Below are 18,054 nucleotides of genomic sequence, written 5' to 3'. Positions count from 1 at the left end.
CATTACCTAAACTTCCTGATGGGGTGCTCTTTACAGGTCCAAGGCAGTTGGAACCCCGTTTTAGGGACCCAGTCCTTGAAGGTTTGCTTCGCAGCCCGCTGTGATGGGTGAAGGTTGGATCGTCTGTTAATTCAGCCAATCCTGCGGTGAGGATAAGGTACGGAAAGTAACTTGGGTATTAAAAACATCTATGTATTTTTTCCATTAGGGAAAAAAAATTTGTCATGCCTTAATTCTCCACTAGAGGGAGTCTATGCACATACCTTACTCTGTTGTCTTCACTGTAAGCTCAGTCCATGTCTGGTTGCAGCAGCGTGTGGAGGGAGACTTTGCAAGGACACGAGCTGTGGGACATGTAAGGGTTGCCAACTGGCATTCCTGATACAGGAACAACACCTTTTTCCCAGCACTAGGCTGAATTTTATAGCAGCTTTAAATGTCATGACTATTTTCAGCGATTAAGTGCAATTTGTATAGTGCCTCTGTTTTTGTACTTAGGACTATGCCTACCAAAAAAGACACAACAAAAAAGTAAAGGTTTCACCCCCAGGCGCTAGAATACAGAGTCGCATTTCTATGCTGTCACCCTCGCCTGAATTACCAGTTATGGCAAGCAAGGGTGAGCCATTGGAACAAATTGATGGTGCAACTGCTTCTCACATCTCGCCCCTGTATACGTGACTGAAGATGTCCTTTCCTTCACCCTGCAGGGTCTGGAAGGAAGAGTAGCAGCTTTAATCGCATCCTCCATTCAGATGGATGGGAAGCTTGCTAGACCCCCCTCCCCCACTTCAGAACCTTTGCAAGGGGAACAGTGGGCACAGGATGAGGTGTTACCCTCAGTCCATCAGGAGAAAAAACAAACCGATGATGATTCCTCTGCGGAGGAAACAACGGTAAATGAGCCTTTTTCAGCCTCTCAAATCTGAGAAATTGCTGATACGATCTCTTAAGGAGATGGTTCGTTCTACTTTCATGCTATCCCTAACGGAGTCTCCTGAAAGTTCGGTTTCTCCCTTGGGTTCCTTAAAACCCTCTCAACCTCTGCATGTGTTTCCTGCACATGCATTACTAGAACAGCTTATTTTTTCTGAATGGGATCACCCGGATAAGCATTTTCTCCCTCCTAAGAAAATTGCAATTCTCTATCACATGGAGGAGAAATTCTCCAAAAGATGGAAAATACCAGCAGTTGACGCTGCGATTTCCAATGTGAATGAAGGCCTAACTTGTCCAGTAGACAATGCACAGATGCTTAAGGATCCAACAGATAAGGAGTTGGAATCCCTGTTAAGATCTACTTTTTTCATGGCAGGTGCCATTACTCAGTCTGCAGTTGCTGCAATAAGCGTCTGTCAATCCCTAAAGGACCAATTTAAACAGGCCCTTAGAGAGCTTCTTACACAACAAGCCCGGGATTTGGCTGAACTACTTAAAGCATTATGCTTTGCCATAGATGCTATTAAAGATTCTATTCACCAGGCGTCCCGCCTTACGCTTATGCTTGTGCTTATGCGTAGAATCCCGTGGTTAAAAAATTTTGGTCAGCTGAAGCACCATGTAAAGACCTCCTATAACTGGGCTCTTTTCATGAGGAGTGACTATTTGGAGAAATATATCCAAACAATTTCTAATGGGAAAAGTACTCTTTTGCCAGTCAAAAGAAAGTATAAACGCCCTTCATTTAAACGGGCTCTTTCCCCTACGCCAGGGACTTCTGCCTCTAGGCAAGGGCGGCGGCCTCTGCCGTAACACTCTAGAGGAAGATCTCAGAGTCAGACCCAGGCTCAAAAGAAGTCCTGAGGTCGGAAACCTGCAAGCCAGAATCCTAAAGCCTCATTATGAAGAGGCAACCCCCCTCACCAAGGTGGGGGGAAGACTTCTGCAGTTTTAAGAAGTCTGAAGAGAAGAAATTCAGGACAGATGGGTCATCTCCACGGTAACGCTGGGGTACAAGCTGAAATTTCAGGACGTTCCACCGTCTTACTTCCTGAGGTCAAGCGTTCCCAAAGATCCAGCGAAAAGACAATCTCTTGTTCAGGCACTAGACCGATTAATATCTCAAGGGGTGATCATACAGATCCCCACAAAAGAGCAAGGTTTGGGGTTTTATTCCAACTTTTTCATGGTACCGAACCAAAATGGAGATGTCAGACCCATTCTAGATCTAAGAAATCTAAATCTGTTCATTTAAGATCCACTCCTTTCGCATGGAGATGATCATGTCCGTTTTCTATCCTTGGAGGAGAACTTCTGGCATCAATCGACATCAGGGATGCATATCTGCATGTCCGTATATTTCCTGCTCATCAAAAGTTTCTGAAGAAAAAAGAAGGTTGGATTCTCAACCTAGAGAAATCTTCCTTAATACCGCTAAAAAAGCTGGCGTACTTGGGTCTGATCATGGACACAGCCCAGGAAAAGGTGTTCTTCCCTCAAGATCAACTCCATAAGAGAGTTAGTGCGGATGGTCAGGTCCAATGGCGATCCCTCCATTCGCCTTTGCATGAGGTTGCTAGGAACCATGGTGGCTTCATTCGAAGCAGTTCCCTATGCCTAGTTTCATTCAAGACTGTTGCAAAACAGTATCCTTTCTGCTTGGAACAAAATTCAAGCTTTAGACTTGCCAATGCAGCTGTCCCCAAGAGTGTCCCAAAGCCTCACTTGGTGGTTATTAACCCAGAATCTGCTGAAAGGAAAACCTTTCAGACCAGTCATCTGGAAAGTGGTAACGACGGATGCCAGCCATCAATATTGAATAATAGAGATTTGGGCAGTACGTCTGGCCTAAAGATCTGGACTTTCAGGTTACGGGATTGTCCTGTCAGGATTCAATCCGACAATGCCACAGCTGTGGCTTATATCAATCACCAAGGGGGCACCGAAAGACTCTCAGCGCAGAGAGAGGTGAACCATATTCTAACTTGGGCAGAAAGGAATGTTCCATGCCTATTGGCAGTCTTCATTCCGGCAGTAGAGAATTGACAGGCGGACTACTTGAGTCACCAGCAGTTATTTCCAGCGGAATGGTCTCTTCACCCCGACATATTTCGGGCTGTTTGCCAAAGACCGGGGACTCCGGACGTAGATCTTCTAGCATCCAGGTTCAACATGAAGTTAGTCAACCCAGAAGGTCATGGTATGCAGAAATCGTAAAGATGGCAGTGGAGGGCCCATGGTCCCTCCCACTATGGCCAGATCTGCTCTCACAGGGACCGATATTCCATCCTACCTTATGGTCTCTAAATTTAACGGCTTGGCTATTGAAACCCACATTCTGAAGAAACGTGGGCTTTCCGGGTCAGTTATCTCTACCCTGATTAATGCAAGGAAGCCAGCTTCCAGAATTATATATTATAGGGTCTGGAGGGCTTATGTTTCCTGGAGTGAAGGGTTGGCACCCTCGGAGATATATCATAGGCAGAATTCTTGCCTTTCTACAATTAGGGGTAAAAATGAAATTGGCCTTAAGTACTATTAAAGGCCAAGTCTCAGCTTTATCGGTCTTATTTCAAAAGACCACTTGCTACTCATTCTTTAGTCCGGGGTTTTATACAAAGGGTGACGTGGCTTATTCCGCCCGTCAAACCTCCCTTGAACCCTTGGGACTTGAACTTAGTTTTGTCTGTGTTACAAAAAACAGCCATTTGAGCCAAATCAACATATTCCCCTAGTCCTTCGGACAAGGAAGTTGGTATTCTTGGTTGCTATATCCTCAGGAAGGAGGGTTTCGGAATTGGCTGCTCTTTCTTGTAAAGAGCCATATTTAAATTGTCTAGGGGACAGAGTGGTGTTACGCCCTTGTCCAGACTTTATCAAAAGTGGTTTCAGGTTTCACCTGAACCAAGATATTGTCCTGCCATTGTTTTTTCCAAAACCATGTTCCAGGGAAGAAGATTCACTACATTGTCTTAATGTGGTGAGAGCAGTGAAAATCTATTTTAAGGAAACTGCTCAGATTCGTAAGACTGATGTCTTATTTATTCTGCCAGAGGGTCCTAAGAAAGGACAGACAGCGTCAAAATCCACTATCGCTAAGTGGATTCGACAAGTGATAATTGAAACTTATGATTTAAGGGGTAAGATTCCCCCGTTTCAAGTTAAGGCGCACTCTACCAGGTCGGTTAGTGCTTCTTGGGCAGTGCGTCACCAGGCCTCCATGACTCAGATCTGTAAGGCCGCAACTTGGTCTTCAGTGCATACATTCACAAGATTTTATCAGGTGGATGTAAGGAGGTATGAGGATATCGCCTTCAGGCGCAGTGTGCTGCAGGCAGCAGTATAAATCCTCAAGTCTGTGGGTACCCTGCCGGTTGCCTCTCCCTCCCCTCAAGTAGCATTGCTATGGGGCGTCCCATTAAGTAATTACTTAAGGCTCTGTGTCCCATGATGTACGATAAAGAAAATAGGATTTTCATTACAGCTTACCTGTAAAATCCCTTTCTTTGAGTACATCATGGGACACAGAGGTCCCGCCCCTCTTTTGGGATTAAGTTTATTGCTTTTGCTACAAAACTGATGTGCTCCTGGAAGGAGGAGGGGTTATGTAGGGAGTGAACTTCCTTGATTGGATATAACCAGTGTCAACACCTGAAGGTGGCCTATAACCCATTAAGTAATTACTTAAGGCTCTGTGTCCCATGATGTTCTCCAAGAAAGGATTTTACAGGTAAGCTGTAATAAAAAATCCTATTTTCACACTTTTATAGACTGTCATACAAACCTTTTAGGAGTGCTTTAATTGCCCTCCTTAATCCTTAACCACTTGACAACTGCAATACGTAAATATATGTTGCGGATTTAAGTGGTTTACTGAGGTTATGGCTGAAGCTATCAGCCATAACCCCTGCCTTTCTCTTTTCAGTTGGCATTTCTGTTTCTCATAAGAGCGATCTGAGCAGCTGATTAGCTTCTGGATTGCTTTCAGAAGCTCACTGGTGTTTCTCAGGCTCCTGCTCTTACCGACGAGCACGGGAAAGGATCCAACATTCCACTTGGCTGGCCATAGAGGTAAACAGAGACCAGATCGTCTCTGATCACCTCTATGATCTAGGAGGACCGGAGAAACATTGTGATGTCACTTCCAGTCTAGAAAAAAAAATGTTTTTTTCTTTGCTTTCAAAAGTAGAGGAGAGATTTGGGGTCTTATAGAACCCACTTCTTTCCATGAAGAGGACCTGTCATCCCTTATTTCTATTACAAGAGAATAGGAGGGAGGCAATTCCCCTAATCACCTCCCAAGGGAGGAAAAAAATTAACTATCTTGGTACCTCAGACACAGTACACATGAAGTAAAAGGGTGTTTTATTTATACAAATGGATAAAAACAAGCTATGAAAATACAATCAAAGAAACACAGATTCAAATTCAAGAAGATGTGTTGGATGTTTACATTCCTTGTAATAGGAATAAGAGCCAGTATCCAATGCGGGTTCTGACATCGCATGTCTCCCGACGGCAGTTCACACTGTCCTATGCGAACTGCTGGGATTGTCAATTAAATGTTAATTTAAAAAGCAATATTTTTTACTAGTAATGGCGATCTGCGATTTTTATCGGGACTTTGACATTATGGCGGACACATCGGACACTTTTGACACTATTTTGGGACCATTGTCATTTATACAGCGATCAGAGCTACAAATAGCCACTTATTACTGTATAAATAACACTGGCAGGAAAGGGGTTAAACACTAGGGGGCAATCAAGGGGTTAAGTGTGTTCTAGGGAGTGATTCTAACTGCGGGGGGGGGGGATGGGCTCACTACAACATGACAGAGATCACTGCTCCCAATGACGGGGAGCAGTAGATCTCTGTCATGTTGCTAGTTAGAACAGGGAAATGCCTTGTTTACAATAGGCATCTCTCCGTTCTGCCTCTCCTCACCGAAATCACAGGCCGCCGGCGAACATTGATCAATCCCGTGGCGCGCGGCAGATTGGCGGCAAATTCAAAGAACGTACAGGTACACCCATTTGCCTGCCTGTGCCTTTCTGCCGGCTTATATGTGTGTGCGGCAGTCGGCAAGTGGTTAAAATGGTTGTAAAGGCTTAAGATTTTTAATGTTCATGCATTCTATGCATGAAGGTAAAAATCCTTCTGTGTGCAGCAGCCCCCCCCCAATACTTACATGAGCCCTATCTCAATCCAGCGATGTGCACAAGAACAGAGGCTCTCCAAGGTCTCTTCCTCCTCATTGATTGAGAAAGCCATTGGCTCCTGCTACAGTCAATCGCAGTAGGTGAGCCAGTGAGGAGAGGGCGACAATCCGTGTGTGAATGGGCACACAGAGCAGCAGCTTGTGAGTGAGCTTGCTCCATAGCAAACTACTTGCTATGGGGGCACTCAGGAGGGAGGGGCCAGAAGCTCTGACTGGGGGCCCAAGAAGAGGAATCTGAGCTGCTCTTTGCAAAACCATTGCACAGAGCAAGGAAGTATATTACATGTTTAAATAATGATATTTGAAGCGCTTCACAATGTGCATAAAAATGAATATATATGAATAAATATAAATACTCAAATAAACCCAGCGGTGAGTAAAAATTGATTTTTTTTAGGAATTTTTACTCACCGCTGGGTTTATTTGAGTATTTATATTTATTCATATATATTCATTTTTATGCACATTGTGAAGCGCTTCAAATATCATTATTTATTCTTTTTAAGTGACTCTGAAAACACTCTTTTTTGATAGCAGCCTCACTTGGTTTTCTGTGTAATTATCAGCTATTTAGCATCACAGCGCTTTGTGTTTTATATATTCTATATTACATGTTTATTATTTCATGAATACAATTTTTGCCTTTTTTAATATCGCTATAAAACTTGTAATCCCTGACCCTAAGAATATTTTTTTTTTAAGTCCTAAAGTTACACCCAACACGAACAAGCCCTGTTCTGCATACTTACTATGCCCTGCACCAGATGCAGCACTACTGAAACCAAACAGAGTCAGACTGCAGGCTCCAAGGGCAACTGATGACCCTTCTGCCTTGTCCTATTATTGTAATACTGATCCTAGAGCTAGTCCTATACAGGAAGGTTTGATCTGTTTGTAGCAGCAGCGGTGTAGTTGGGTTCCTATACCAACATGGAGAAGATTTGAATACAGTGTTTAGATCGATCCTGCATCCTATGGTGTTGGTAAATTAAGACAGATCAACAGTCAGTTTTACTGATAACTAGGCCCCAGCTAAACCAATGTTTCAGTTTATATCTAATCAACAGGCTCTCGTAGTTATTGGTAAATTTGACTGATCGATCAGATCTGCAGAGCATCTAATTGGGGTGTGGCCAGTTAGTTGTTGATCTTGCTTTGTATTTCTGTCTTGTACAAATGTTGTCCTTTTTATATTTGCAGACAGCAGACCGGCACAACCTGCTAAGACCAGAAACGGTGGAAAGTCTCTTCTATCTCTATCGGTTTACTGGTGACACCAAATACCAGGACTGGGGCTGGGAAATTCTCCAGAACTTCAACAAGTTCACACGGGTAATTAAAGCCACTTGTTTTTTTTTTTTGTTTTGTTTTTTTTCTCCGTTTTATATTGTACATAGCATTGTGGGCACATGCATATGTTTTATATATGTTATATAATGCAGAATATTGCCATGTTTTTACTACTACTATATGTATTTTGGAATCTTTTTTTTTTTTCCCCTGCCTTTCTTATCCACAATCCTGTGCACACTAGAACTCTAAAGTGATAATTGGGGGCAGGGTGGATGGGTGAGCCATTTAGGGTTCTGTTGCTTTGCATAGTGCTGTCAGTGTGGAGTTGGGAAGCAGGTGAACACAGGATTCAGTACTTTGTTGCTATAGGGCTGAACCCTCATTTATCCAAGCAGTTCACTTTTGTGACAGTGAATTGTGAGGTCACCAACCTGGTTAAACTGTAGCAGAGGTGTGTTAATCACAAGACAGACCAAACAGAATTACAGTTCACCTATTACCAGTAAATTGTCAGCAAATACCCAAGCTTAACCGCATATTTGGCTTCTAGTGGCTGAGGACCGTTGCTCTGGCTGTAGTGCTCCGGCACTTCAACGATCAGATCCAAAGTAACCTCAAGCTGGCAACTTGGTGTAGTCCATAAAATCTAATTCTTTATTGGCTACATGCTAAAACACACTGGTAGCACTGTGAGAAAGACTGCTGCAACCGAAAAGCGTTGGCTTGTTACGAGTGTGTTTTTAGTATGTAGCCAGTAAAGACTTTTTGGTTTTATGACTGTCTGCCCTCTGCAAATATAAAAAGGGTTGAGCTTTCACCGCTTGCCGACCAGCTGCCGTCATTATACTGCGCAGTTCAGCTTGTTCCCGTGAATCGCTGTTGCTGTACGTCGGTCCCTTTTTAACAGTTATAGCAGGCACGCGCTGCACGGCTGGGGAGCTGATGCGCGTGGCCGGCGGCAGTGCTGTCCGCTCGCCACCCGCAAATCGCTCCACAGAGAGCCAGAACAAGTTTCTATCAATGTAAACAAACAGATCCCTGTTCTGACAGGGAAGTACTGCGTGATCGTCTGTTCCTAGTGTTTAGGAACAGCGATCTCTCTGTACTCCCTGTCAGTCCCCTCCCCCCACAGTTAGAAACCCTTTCCCTGCCAGTGTCATTTTATACAGTAATTAGTGCATTTTTATAGCACTGGTCACTGGTCCCAAAAAAGTGTCTGATCTGTCCACCACAATGTCTCAGTCCTGTTAAAAATTGCTGATCACCGCTATTACTAAAAAAAAAAAAATCATAATAAAAATGCCATTAACCACTTCAGCCACTTCAGATTCGGATGCTCAATGACTAGGCCATTTTTTTGCAATACAGCACTGTGTCGCTTTAACTGACATTTGCGTGGTCGTGCGATGCTGTACCCAAACAAATTTGACGCCTTTTTTTTTCTCCACAAATAGAGCTTTCTCTTGGTGGTATTTGATCATCTCTGTGGTTTTTTATATTTTGTGCTATAAACAAAAAAAAACACTATTTTGTACTTTTTGCTATAATAAATATCCCCATTTTTTTTTTTTAAACAAATTTTTTCCTCAGTTTAGGCCGATATGTATTCTTCTTCTACATATTTTTGGTAATAAAAATTGCAATAAGCATATATTGATTGGTTTGCGCAAAAGTTATAGGGGATTTGTGGCATTATTTATTTATTTTTACTAGTAATGGCGGCGATCTGCGTTTTTTATTGGGACTGCGATATTGCAGCGGACAAATTGGACACTTTTGACACATTTTTGAGACCATTGTCAATTATACAGCGATCAGTACTATAAAAATGCACTGATTACTGTATAAATGGAACTACATTTCCCATGATGCTCAACTACACTGCAGAGTGCATGAGCATCATGTAGTGCCAAGGTTCACCATCACTGGGCCCTAAACCGATGAAATATATATATATATATATATATATATATATATATATATATATATATTATAATATATATATTTTTTTATAGTGCAAAAAATAAAAACCCGCAGAGGTGATCAAATACCACCAAAAGAAAGCTTTATTTCTGGGGGGAAAAATGAAGTTTTTGGGTACAGAGTCGCGCAATTGTCAGTTAAAGTGACGCAGTTCCGTACTGCAAAAAATGGCCTGGTCATTAGGGGTGAAATCTTTTGGGGCTGAAGTGGTTTAAGTATAATTAAAGACATTTTGTTTTGGATAGCGTGGAGAGGGATTAGGACCCCTGTCATTTTTTATTGCCTGTGCTCCCATTAGGGAGATTCATGCTCTTTTTGCCCTGTTTACCATTATCATTATAAGTGAAAGTAAAGAAAATCCCAAATTTTAGGTTGTCCTCAGAAAAGTAGTGGGGGGGAAATCTTCCCATGGAGACACTAGTTCTGGTGATCTGGGGTACCCAAGGAATTCCCTTAATTTGCAGGGATTTCCTCTCACTTATGGATTGTCTATGGGACAGGAAGTGAAGGGAAATCTCTCCAAAGAGACACAGATGGATAGAAAAATTTCTGATGGGTTATAACCCTCCCTTGCTCTATCCAAAAAAGGGGAAAAAAACCCATTTTGTTCTACTTTAATATGCTGCGATAATAATATTTAAAGGTGGTGCATTTTCATTGAGAACAAGTGTTGACTTATTGTTGCAATTATCTTAACCCCTAGGCGCTGACATTACGCAAATGAGCGGTCTCTCTCAGCATGTGGCCTTGGTGCAGAGTGGCCGCATATTTGCGTACCACTTAGCCGACACATTTGTGCCGAGACCACTCCTGGCACAGTTACTTAAACTACTTAAACAGCTCCCAATTGCTGCTTACGATCAGGAGCTTTCCGATCATGTGATTGCAGTGACAGCCAATCACGGTGGTGACATGATCATAAACCCTGCCTCCCTGCATCTGAAAGCTCTTAAAGGACCGAGAGGTGCCAAATGGACAGTGGTTAAAGTGACCTCTTCAGTACAGAGTCACTTTTGAATAGTGACTCTGAGTGTCTTTTATTTTTCTGGCAGTCCATTTGATAAAATGCCGATCCCTGGCCGCTGCAAGTATTCCCAGCTCTGAGTGTGCTAAATGGTTGCTGCCGCTGGAATATACAAGTCAGCAGGAAGAACCACATCATGTGTCGGGGAGCAATCCTGGAATCGTTGAAGCCATTTGGCAGCGTTTCAAAACACAGACCACCAGAATAGTATTCACCCAATACTTGGTCGGGGCTCCTTTTGCATGAATTACTGCATCAGTGCAGCATGGCATGGAGACGATCGGCTTGTGGCACTGCTGAGGTGTTATGGAAGCTCAGGTTGCTTTGATAGCCACCTTCCGCTCGTCTGCATTGTTGTTTCTGGTGTCTCTCATCTTCCTCTTGACAATACCCCACAGATTCTCTATGGGGTTTAGGTCAGGTCAGTTTGCTGGCCAATTTTCCAATGTCTGCTGGAAAATGAAATCCGCATCTCCATGAAGTTGGTCAGCAGAGGGAAACATGAAGTGCTCTAGAATTTCCTGGTAGAGGGCTGCGCTGACTTTGGACTTGATAAAACACAGTGGACCAACACCAGCAGATGACATGGCTCCCCAAATCATCACAGACTATAGAAACTTCACACTTGGATTCTTGCCTCTCCACTCTTCCTCCAGACTCTGGGACCTTGATTTCCAAATGAAATGCAAAATTTTCCATAGCCTGACCTAAACCCCATAGAGGATTGGCAGCCACAGGCTGATCGCCTCCATGCCACTCCGCATGGATGCAGTAATGCAAAAGGAGCCCCGACCAAGTGTTGAGTGCGTACTATCCTGTACAAGGACATACTTTTCAGTAAGCCAACATCTCTGTATTGAAAATTTTTTTTTTTTTTTTTTTGACCCCATTAAATATATTCTAGTTTTTTGAGATACTGAATTTTGGGATTTTACTAGCTGTAAGCCATAATCCTCAAAATTGAAAGAAAGAAAAATGCTTGAAATATCTCACTCTGTGTGTAACGCAGCTTTATAAAATATGAGTTTCACTTTTTGAATTGAATTACTGAAAGAAATGAACTTTTTGATCTAGTTTTGAGATGCACGTCTGTATGTATATATTACACATTTTATGTATAATATTTTATTATATTTTGTCATGTGGCAACACTGAAGAAATGACACTTTGCTACAATGTAAAGTAGTGAGTGTACAGCTTGTAAAAAAGTATAAATTTACTGTCCCCTCCAAACAACTGAACACACAGCCATTAATGTCTAAACCACTGGCAACAAAAGTGAGTACACCCCTAAGTGAAAATGTCCAAATTGGGCCCTAAGTGTCAATATTTTGTGTAGCCACCATTATTTTCCAGCACTGCCTTAACTCTCTTGGACATGGAGTTCACCAGAGCTTCACAGGTTGCCACTGGAGTCCTCTTCCACTCCTCCATGATGACATCGCGGAGCTGGTGGATGTTAGAGACCTTGCGCTCCTCCACCTTTTGTTTTGAGGATGCTCCAGAGATGCTCAATAGGGTTTAGGTCTGGAGACGTGCTTGGCCAGTCCATCACTTTTACTCTCAGCTTTTTTAGCAAGGCAGTGATTGTCTTGGAGGTGTGTTTGGGGTTATCATGTTGGAATACTGCCCTGCGGGCCAGTCTCCGAAAGGTGGCCATCATTCTCAGCTTCAGTATGTCACAGTACATGTTGGCATTCATGGTTCCCTCAATGAACTGTAGCTCCCCAGTGCCGGCAGCACTCATGCAGCCTCAGACCATGACACTCCCACCACCATGCTTGACTGTAGGCAAGACACACTTATCTTTGTATTCCTCACCTGATTGCCGCCACACACGCTTCACACCACCTGAACCAAATCAGTTTATCTTGGTCTTGTCAGACCACAGGACATGGTTCCAGTAATCTATGTCCTTAATCTGCTTGTCTTCAGCAACGTGTTTGTGGGTTTTCTTGGGCATCATCTTTAGAAGAGACTTCCTTTTGGGACGACAGCCGTGCAGACCAATTTGATGCACTGTGTGGCTTATGGTCTGAGCACTGACAGGCTGACCCCCCATCAACCTCTGCAGCTTTGTTGGCAGCACTCATACGTCTGTTTCCAAAGACAACCTCTGGATATGACACTGAGCATGTGCACTCAACTTCTTTGGCCTGGTCTGAGTGGAACCTGTGCTGTTAAATCACTATATGGTCTTGGCCACCGTGCAATGCTGCAGCTCAATTTCAGGGTCTTGGCAATCTTCTTATAGCCTAGGCCATCTTTATGCAGAGCAACAATTTTTTTTTTTTCAGATCCCCGGAGAGTTCTTTGCCATGAGATGCCATGTTGAACTTCCAGTGACCAGTATGAGAGAGTAAGAGCTAAATTTAACACACCTGCCCCCCATTCACACCTGAGACCTTGTAACACTAACGAGTCACATGACACTGGGGAGTGAAAATGGCTAATTGGGCCCAATTTGGACATTTTCACTTAGGGGTGTACTCACTTTTGTTGCCAGCGGTTTAGACATTAATAGCTGTGTGTTGGGTTATTTTGAGGGGACAGCACTGTTATACAAGCTGTACACTCACTACTTTACATTGTAGCAAAGTGTCATTTCTTCAGTGTTGTCTCATGAAAAGATATAATAAAATATTTACAAAAATGTGAGGGGTGTACTCACTTTTGTGAGATGCTGTGTATATATACACACACACATTTTATTATAGATTGCCTTGCTTGATATATTCACTTATTTCCTTTGCAGTGTTTCTAAGCCCAGGACCCTGCATTCACTATATCTGATCTCCCACAGTACATGGAAATTCAATTATTTTAGTAAATTTAAACTGCTAAATACCTTTTCTTTATCGTACATCATGGGACACAGAGCCTTAAGTAATTAATGAGTTATAGGCCACCTTCAGGTGTTGGTTATACCTAATCAAGGAAGTTCACTCCCTATATAACCCCTCCTCCTTCCAGGAGCACATAGTTTTTTTCGCCAGTGTCTAAGGTGTTGGCCACGAGTGAAGATGTGCTCTGAGAAGCTCCATCCAAAGTGCCATTGAGGCCTAAAGGGATGGTACCTGGGGCCTCGTATCCAAAGCACGAAGTTTTGCCTGTAACGCCTCATAGTAGGGCTGGATCCCAGGAACCCAGGGCTTAGGTCTTGTTACATTACCTAAACTTCCTGATGGGGTGCTCTTTACAGGTCCAAGGCAGTTGGAACCCCGTTTTAGGGACCCAGTCCTTAAAGATTTGCTACGCAGCCCGCCGTGATTGGTGAAGGTTGGATTGTCTGTTAATTCAGCAAATCCTGTGGGGAGGATAAGGTAAGGGAAGAAACTTGGGTATTAAAAACATCTATGTATTTCCTCCCCCCCGCCGCGAGGTCTCGCTAATACTGCTAATTGTTTTTACTGTAGCTGATTTCACTGTTATTTGTGCCTGCTGCTGGATGGGTCCCTGCTCCCCTCCCAAACCCCCCCCCTCGTGTTGGGTCCGTGGACCCGCAAACGCAGCGCACAAGCGCGGGAACATTTTAAAAGTAAAAAGGGGCAGAATTTTTTTTTTTGGAGGGGGCGGGACTAAGCGCGATGCCGTGAACGTCCGCGAGGACACACGGCAGGCTAAAAACAAAATACAACACAGTTGTGACATTCTCTTCTCGGCTAAAAAAAACAAGCAGCCTGCAACACAAGGACACAACAGCTTTGGGACATGTGAGGGTTGCAAACTGGCATTCCTGATACAGGAACGACACCTTTTTCCCAGCACTAGGCTGAATTTTATAGCAACTTTAAATGTCATGACTATATTCAGCGATTAAGTGCAATTTGTATAGTGCCTCTGTTTTTGTACTTAGGACTATGCCTACTAAAGAAGACACCACAAAAAAAGTAAAGGTTTCACTCCCAGGCGCTAGAATCCCGAGTCGCATTTCTATGCTGTCATCCTCGCCTGAATTATCAGTTATGGCAAGCCAGAACCATTGGAAAAAATTAATGGTACAACTGCTTCTCACATCTCAGCCCCTGTATACGTGACTGAAGATGTCCTTTCCTCCTCCCTGCACTGTCTGGAAGAAAGATTAGCGTCCTCCACTTCAGAACCTTTGCAAGGGGAACGGTGGGCACAGGATGAGGTGTTACCCTAAGTCGATCAGGAAAAACTTTCCTCTGCGGAAGAAACAACGGTAGATGAGCCCTTTCAGCCTCTCAAATCTGAGGAATTGCTGATACAATCTCTTACGGAGATGGTTCTTTCATGCTACCCCTAACGGAGTCTCCTGAAAGTTCGGTTTCTTCTTTGGGTTCCTTAAAACCCTCTCAACCTTTGCATGCGTTTCCTGCACATGCGTTACTAGAACAGCTTATTTTTGCTGAATGGGATCACCCGGATAAGCACTTTCTTCCTCCTAAGAAAATTGCAATTCTCTATCACCTAGAGGAGAAATTCTCCAAAAGATGGAAAATACCAGCAGTTGACATTGTGATTTCCAATGTGAATAAAGGCCTGACTTGTCCAGTATACAATGCACAGATGCTTAAGGATCCAACAGAATAAGGAGTTGGAATCCCTGTTAAGATCTACTTTTTCCATGGCAGGTGCCATTACTAAGTGTCTGTCAATCCCTAAAGGACCAATTTAAACAGGCCTTTAGAGAGCTTCTTGCACAACAAGCTCGGGATTTGGCTGAACTACCAAAAGCATTATGCTTTGCCATAGATGCTATTAAAGATTCTATTCACCAGGCAGAATTCTAAAGCCTCATTATGAAGAGGCAACCCCCCTCACCAAGGTGGGGGGGAAGACTTCTGCAGTTTTCAGAAGTCTGAAAGGAAGAAATTCAGGACAGATGGGTCATCTCTATGATAACGCTGGGGTACAAGCTGGAATTTCGTGACTTTCCACCGTCTCCCTTCCTGAGGTCAAGCGTTCCCAAAAGATCCAGAGAAAAGACCATCTCTGTTTCAGGCAGTAGACCAAGTAATATCTCAAGGGGTGATCATACAGATCCCCACAAAAGAGCAAGGTTTGCGGTTTTATTCAAACTTTTTTATGGTACCGAAACCAAATGGAGATGTCAGACCCATTCTAGATCTAAGAAATCTAAATCAGTTCCTGAAGATCCGCTCCTTTCGCATGGAGACGATCAGGTCAGTTTCTATCCTTCTAGGAGGAGAATTTCTGGCATCAATCGACATCAGGGATGTATATCTGCATGTCCCTATATTTCCTGCTCATCAAAAGTTTCTGCGGTTCGAGTTAGAACAGCAGCATTTCCAGTTTTGTAGCCCTGCCCTTCGGGCTAGCCACAGCACCCCGGGTGTTCACCAAAGTGCTGGCCCCACCTCTAGCCAGGTTAAGGGCACAGGGCATAACAGTCGTAGCGTATCTAGACGATCTATTACTAATAGATCAGTCGGTGGCTCATTTGGAGCAAAGCGTACGCACTACAACCAACTATCTGAAGAGTTGGGTTGGATTCTCAACCTAGAGAAATCTTCCTTAATACGGCTAAAAAAGCTGGAGTACTTGGGTCTGATCATAGACACATCCCAGGAAAGGGTGTTCTTGCCTCAGGCAAAGATCAACTCCATAAGAGAGCTGATGCGGATGGTCAGGTCAAATGGCGATCTCTCCGTGCTCCTTTGCATGAGGTTACTAGGAACCATGGTGGCTTCATTCGAAGCAGTTTACTATGCCCAGTTTCATTCAAGACTGTTGCAAAACAGTATTCTGTCTGCTTGGAACAAAACAATTCAAGCTTTAGACTTGCCAATGCAGCTGTCCCCAAGAGTCTCCCAAAGCCTCACTTGGTTACTAACCCAGAATCTGCTGAAAGGAAAATTCTTCAGACCAGTCATCTGGAAAGTAGTAACGACAGATGCCAGCCTTTCAGGCTGGGGAGCAGTACTAGAAAAGACAACTGTCCAGGGACAGTGGTCAAGAACCGAAAAGAATTGTGTCCATCAATATCCTAGAGATTCGGGCAGTACGTCTGGCTCTAAAGACCTGGACTTTCAGGTTACGGAATTGTCCTGTCAGGATTTAATCCGACAATGCCACAGCTGTGACCTATATCAATCACCAAGGGGGCACCGAAAGTGTCTCAGCGCAGAGAGAAGTGAAACATATTCTAACTTCATTCCAGGAGTAGAGAGTTGCCAGGCAGACTACTTGAGTCGCCAGCAGTTATTCCCAGCAGAATGGTCTCTTCACCCCGACATTTTTTGGGCTGTTTGCCAAAGGACTCCAGATGTAGATCTCCTAGCATCCGTGTTCAACATGAAGTTAGTCAACTTTGTGACCAGAACAAGGGATCCATTCGCATGCTTAACGGATGTGTTGGTGACCCAATGGGATCAGTTCTCTCTGATCTATGCAGCCCCCCCTATTCAGGTATAAACAAGGCCAAGGATAAATCCAAGGGAAAACCAAGCTTAACTTACCACCAGCCTGCAGACAACCAAATAACCTGTCTAACAGTATGCGTTAAAAGCAGGGGTTTAGTCTGCTCACATTCCCCCCTATTCAGTTGCTGCCTCAACGACTTTGCAGGATCAAGCTGGAAAGAAAACCGGTAATTTTGGTGGCACCAGCATGGCCCTGAAGGTCATGGTATGCAGAAATCGTAAAGATGGCATTGGAGGGCCCATGGTCCCTCCCATTACGGCCAGATCTGCTCTCACAGCGACCGATATTCCATCCTACCTTACCTAAATTTTAACTGCTTGGCTATTGAAACCCACATTCTGAAGAAACGTGGGCATTCCGGGTCAGTTATTTCTACCCTAATTAATGCAAAGCCAAGAGGGGGGAATTTGGGACTTTAAATGAGGCACAATATTTGTGCCTCCATCCCGGGTTCAAGTACATAAAAAAAGGGGAATGTGGGACTTTAAATGAGGCAATTAACTTGTGGAGGTAGAGTATATAGTAATCTATTTGTAACAATAGTAAAAAAAAGTATTTTCATATGTATACATGCATAATGGCATAAACATAATGGATACATATACATTGATACATAGGTACACATTGATAATTGCATAGTACTCAGTGTATCAATGTATATGTATCCATTATGTTTATGCCATTATGCATGTATACATATGAAAATACTTTTTTACTATTGTTACAAATAAATAAAAAATGATTACTATATACTTTACCTCCGCAAGTTAATTGCCTCATTTAAAGTCCCACATTCCTCTTTTTTATGTACTAATTAATGCAAGGAAGCCAACTTCCAGAACTATATATTATAGAGTCTGGAGGGCTTATGTTTCCTGGTGTGAATCCAAGGGTTGGCACCCTTGGAGATATATCATAGGCAGAATTCTTGCCTTTCTACAAGGGTAGAAAAAAAATTGGCCTTGAGTACTATTAAAGGCCAAGTCTCAGCTTTATCGGTCTTTTCAAAAGACCACTTGCTACTCATTCTTTAGTCCGGGGTTTTATACAAGGGGTAACGCTGCTTAATCCGCCCGTCAAACCTCCCTTGAAGCCTTGGGACTTGAACTTAGTTTTGTCTGTGTTACAAAAACAGCCATTTGAGCCGATGCAACATATTCCCAAATGCCGCATACACACGAC

At 43.3% G+C, this 18,054-nt stretch overlaps 1 protein-coding gene across 2 annotated transcripts in view; it reads left to right on the top strand.

Annotated features, from left to right (window-relative positions):
- The window catches only part of MAN1B1 (mannosidase alpha class 1B member 1), a 64,294-nt gene that overhangs the window by 37,819 nt on the left and 8,421 nt on the right, over positions 1 to 18,054 (top strand). For both annotated transcript variants that reach the window (XM_073599930.1, XM_073599929.1), the window contains one exon: positions 7,362 to 7,493. In XM_073599930.1, the coding sequence (XP_073456031.1) occupies positions 7,362 to 7,493 (132 nt within the window). The remainder of the gene's footprint in view (positions 1 to 7,361; positions 7,494 to 18,054) is intronic.

The sequence above is a fragment of the Aquarana catesbeiana genome, linkage group LG09 (genome assembly GCF_042186555.1).
Source record: "Aquarana catesbeiana isolate 2022-GZ linkage group LG09, ASM4218655v1, whole genome shotgun sequence".
In the NCBI taxonomy this organism is placed as follows: domain Eukaryota; kingdom Metazoa; phylum Chordata; class Amphibia; order Anura; family Ranidae; genus Aquarana; species Aquarana catesbeiana.
The sequence above is the reverse complement of the archived record's forward strand: the minus strand, read 5'-3'. Positions and strand labels throughout refer to the sequence as shown.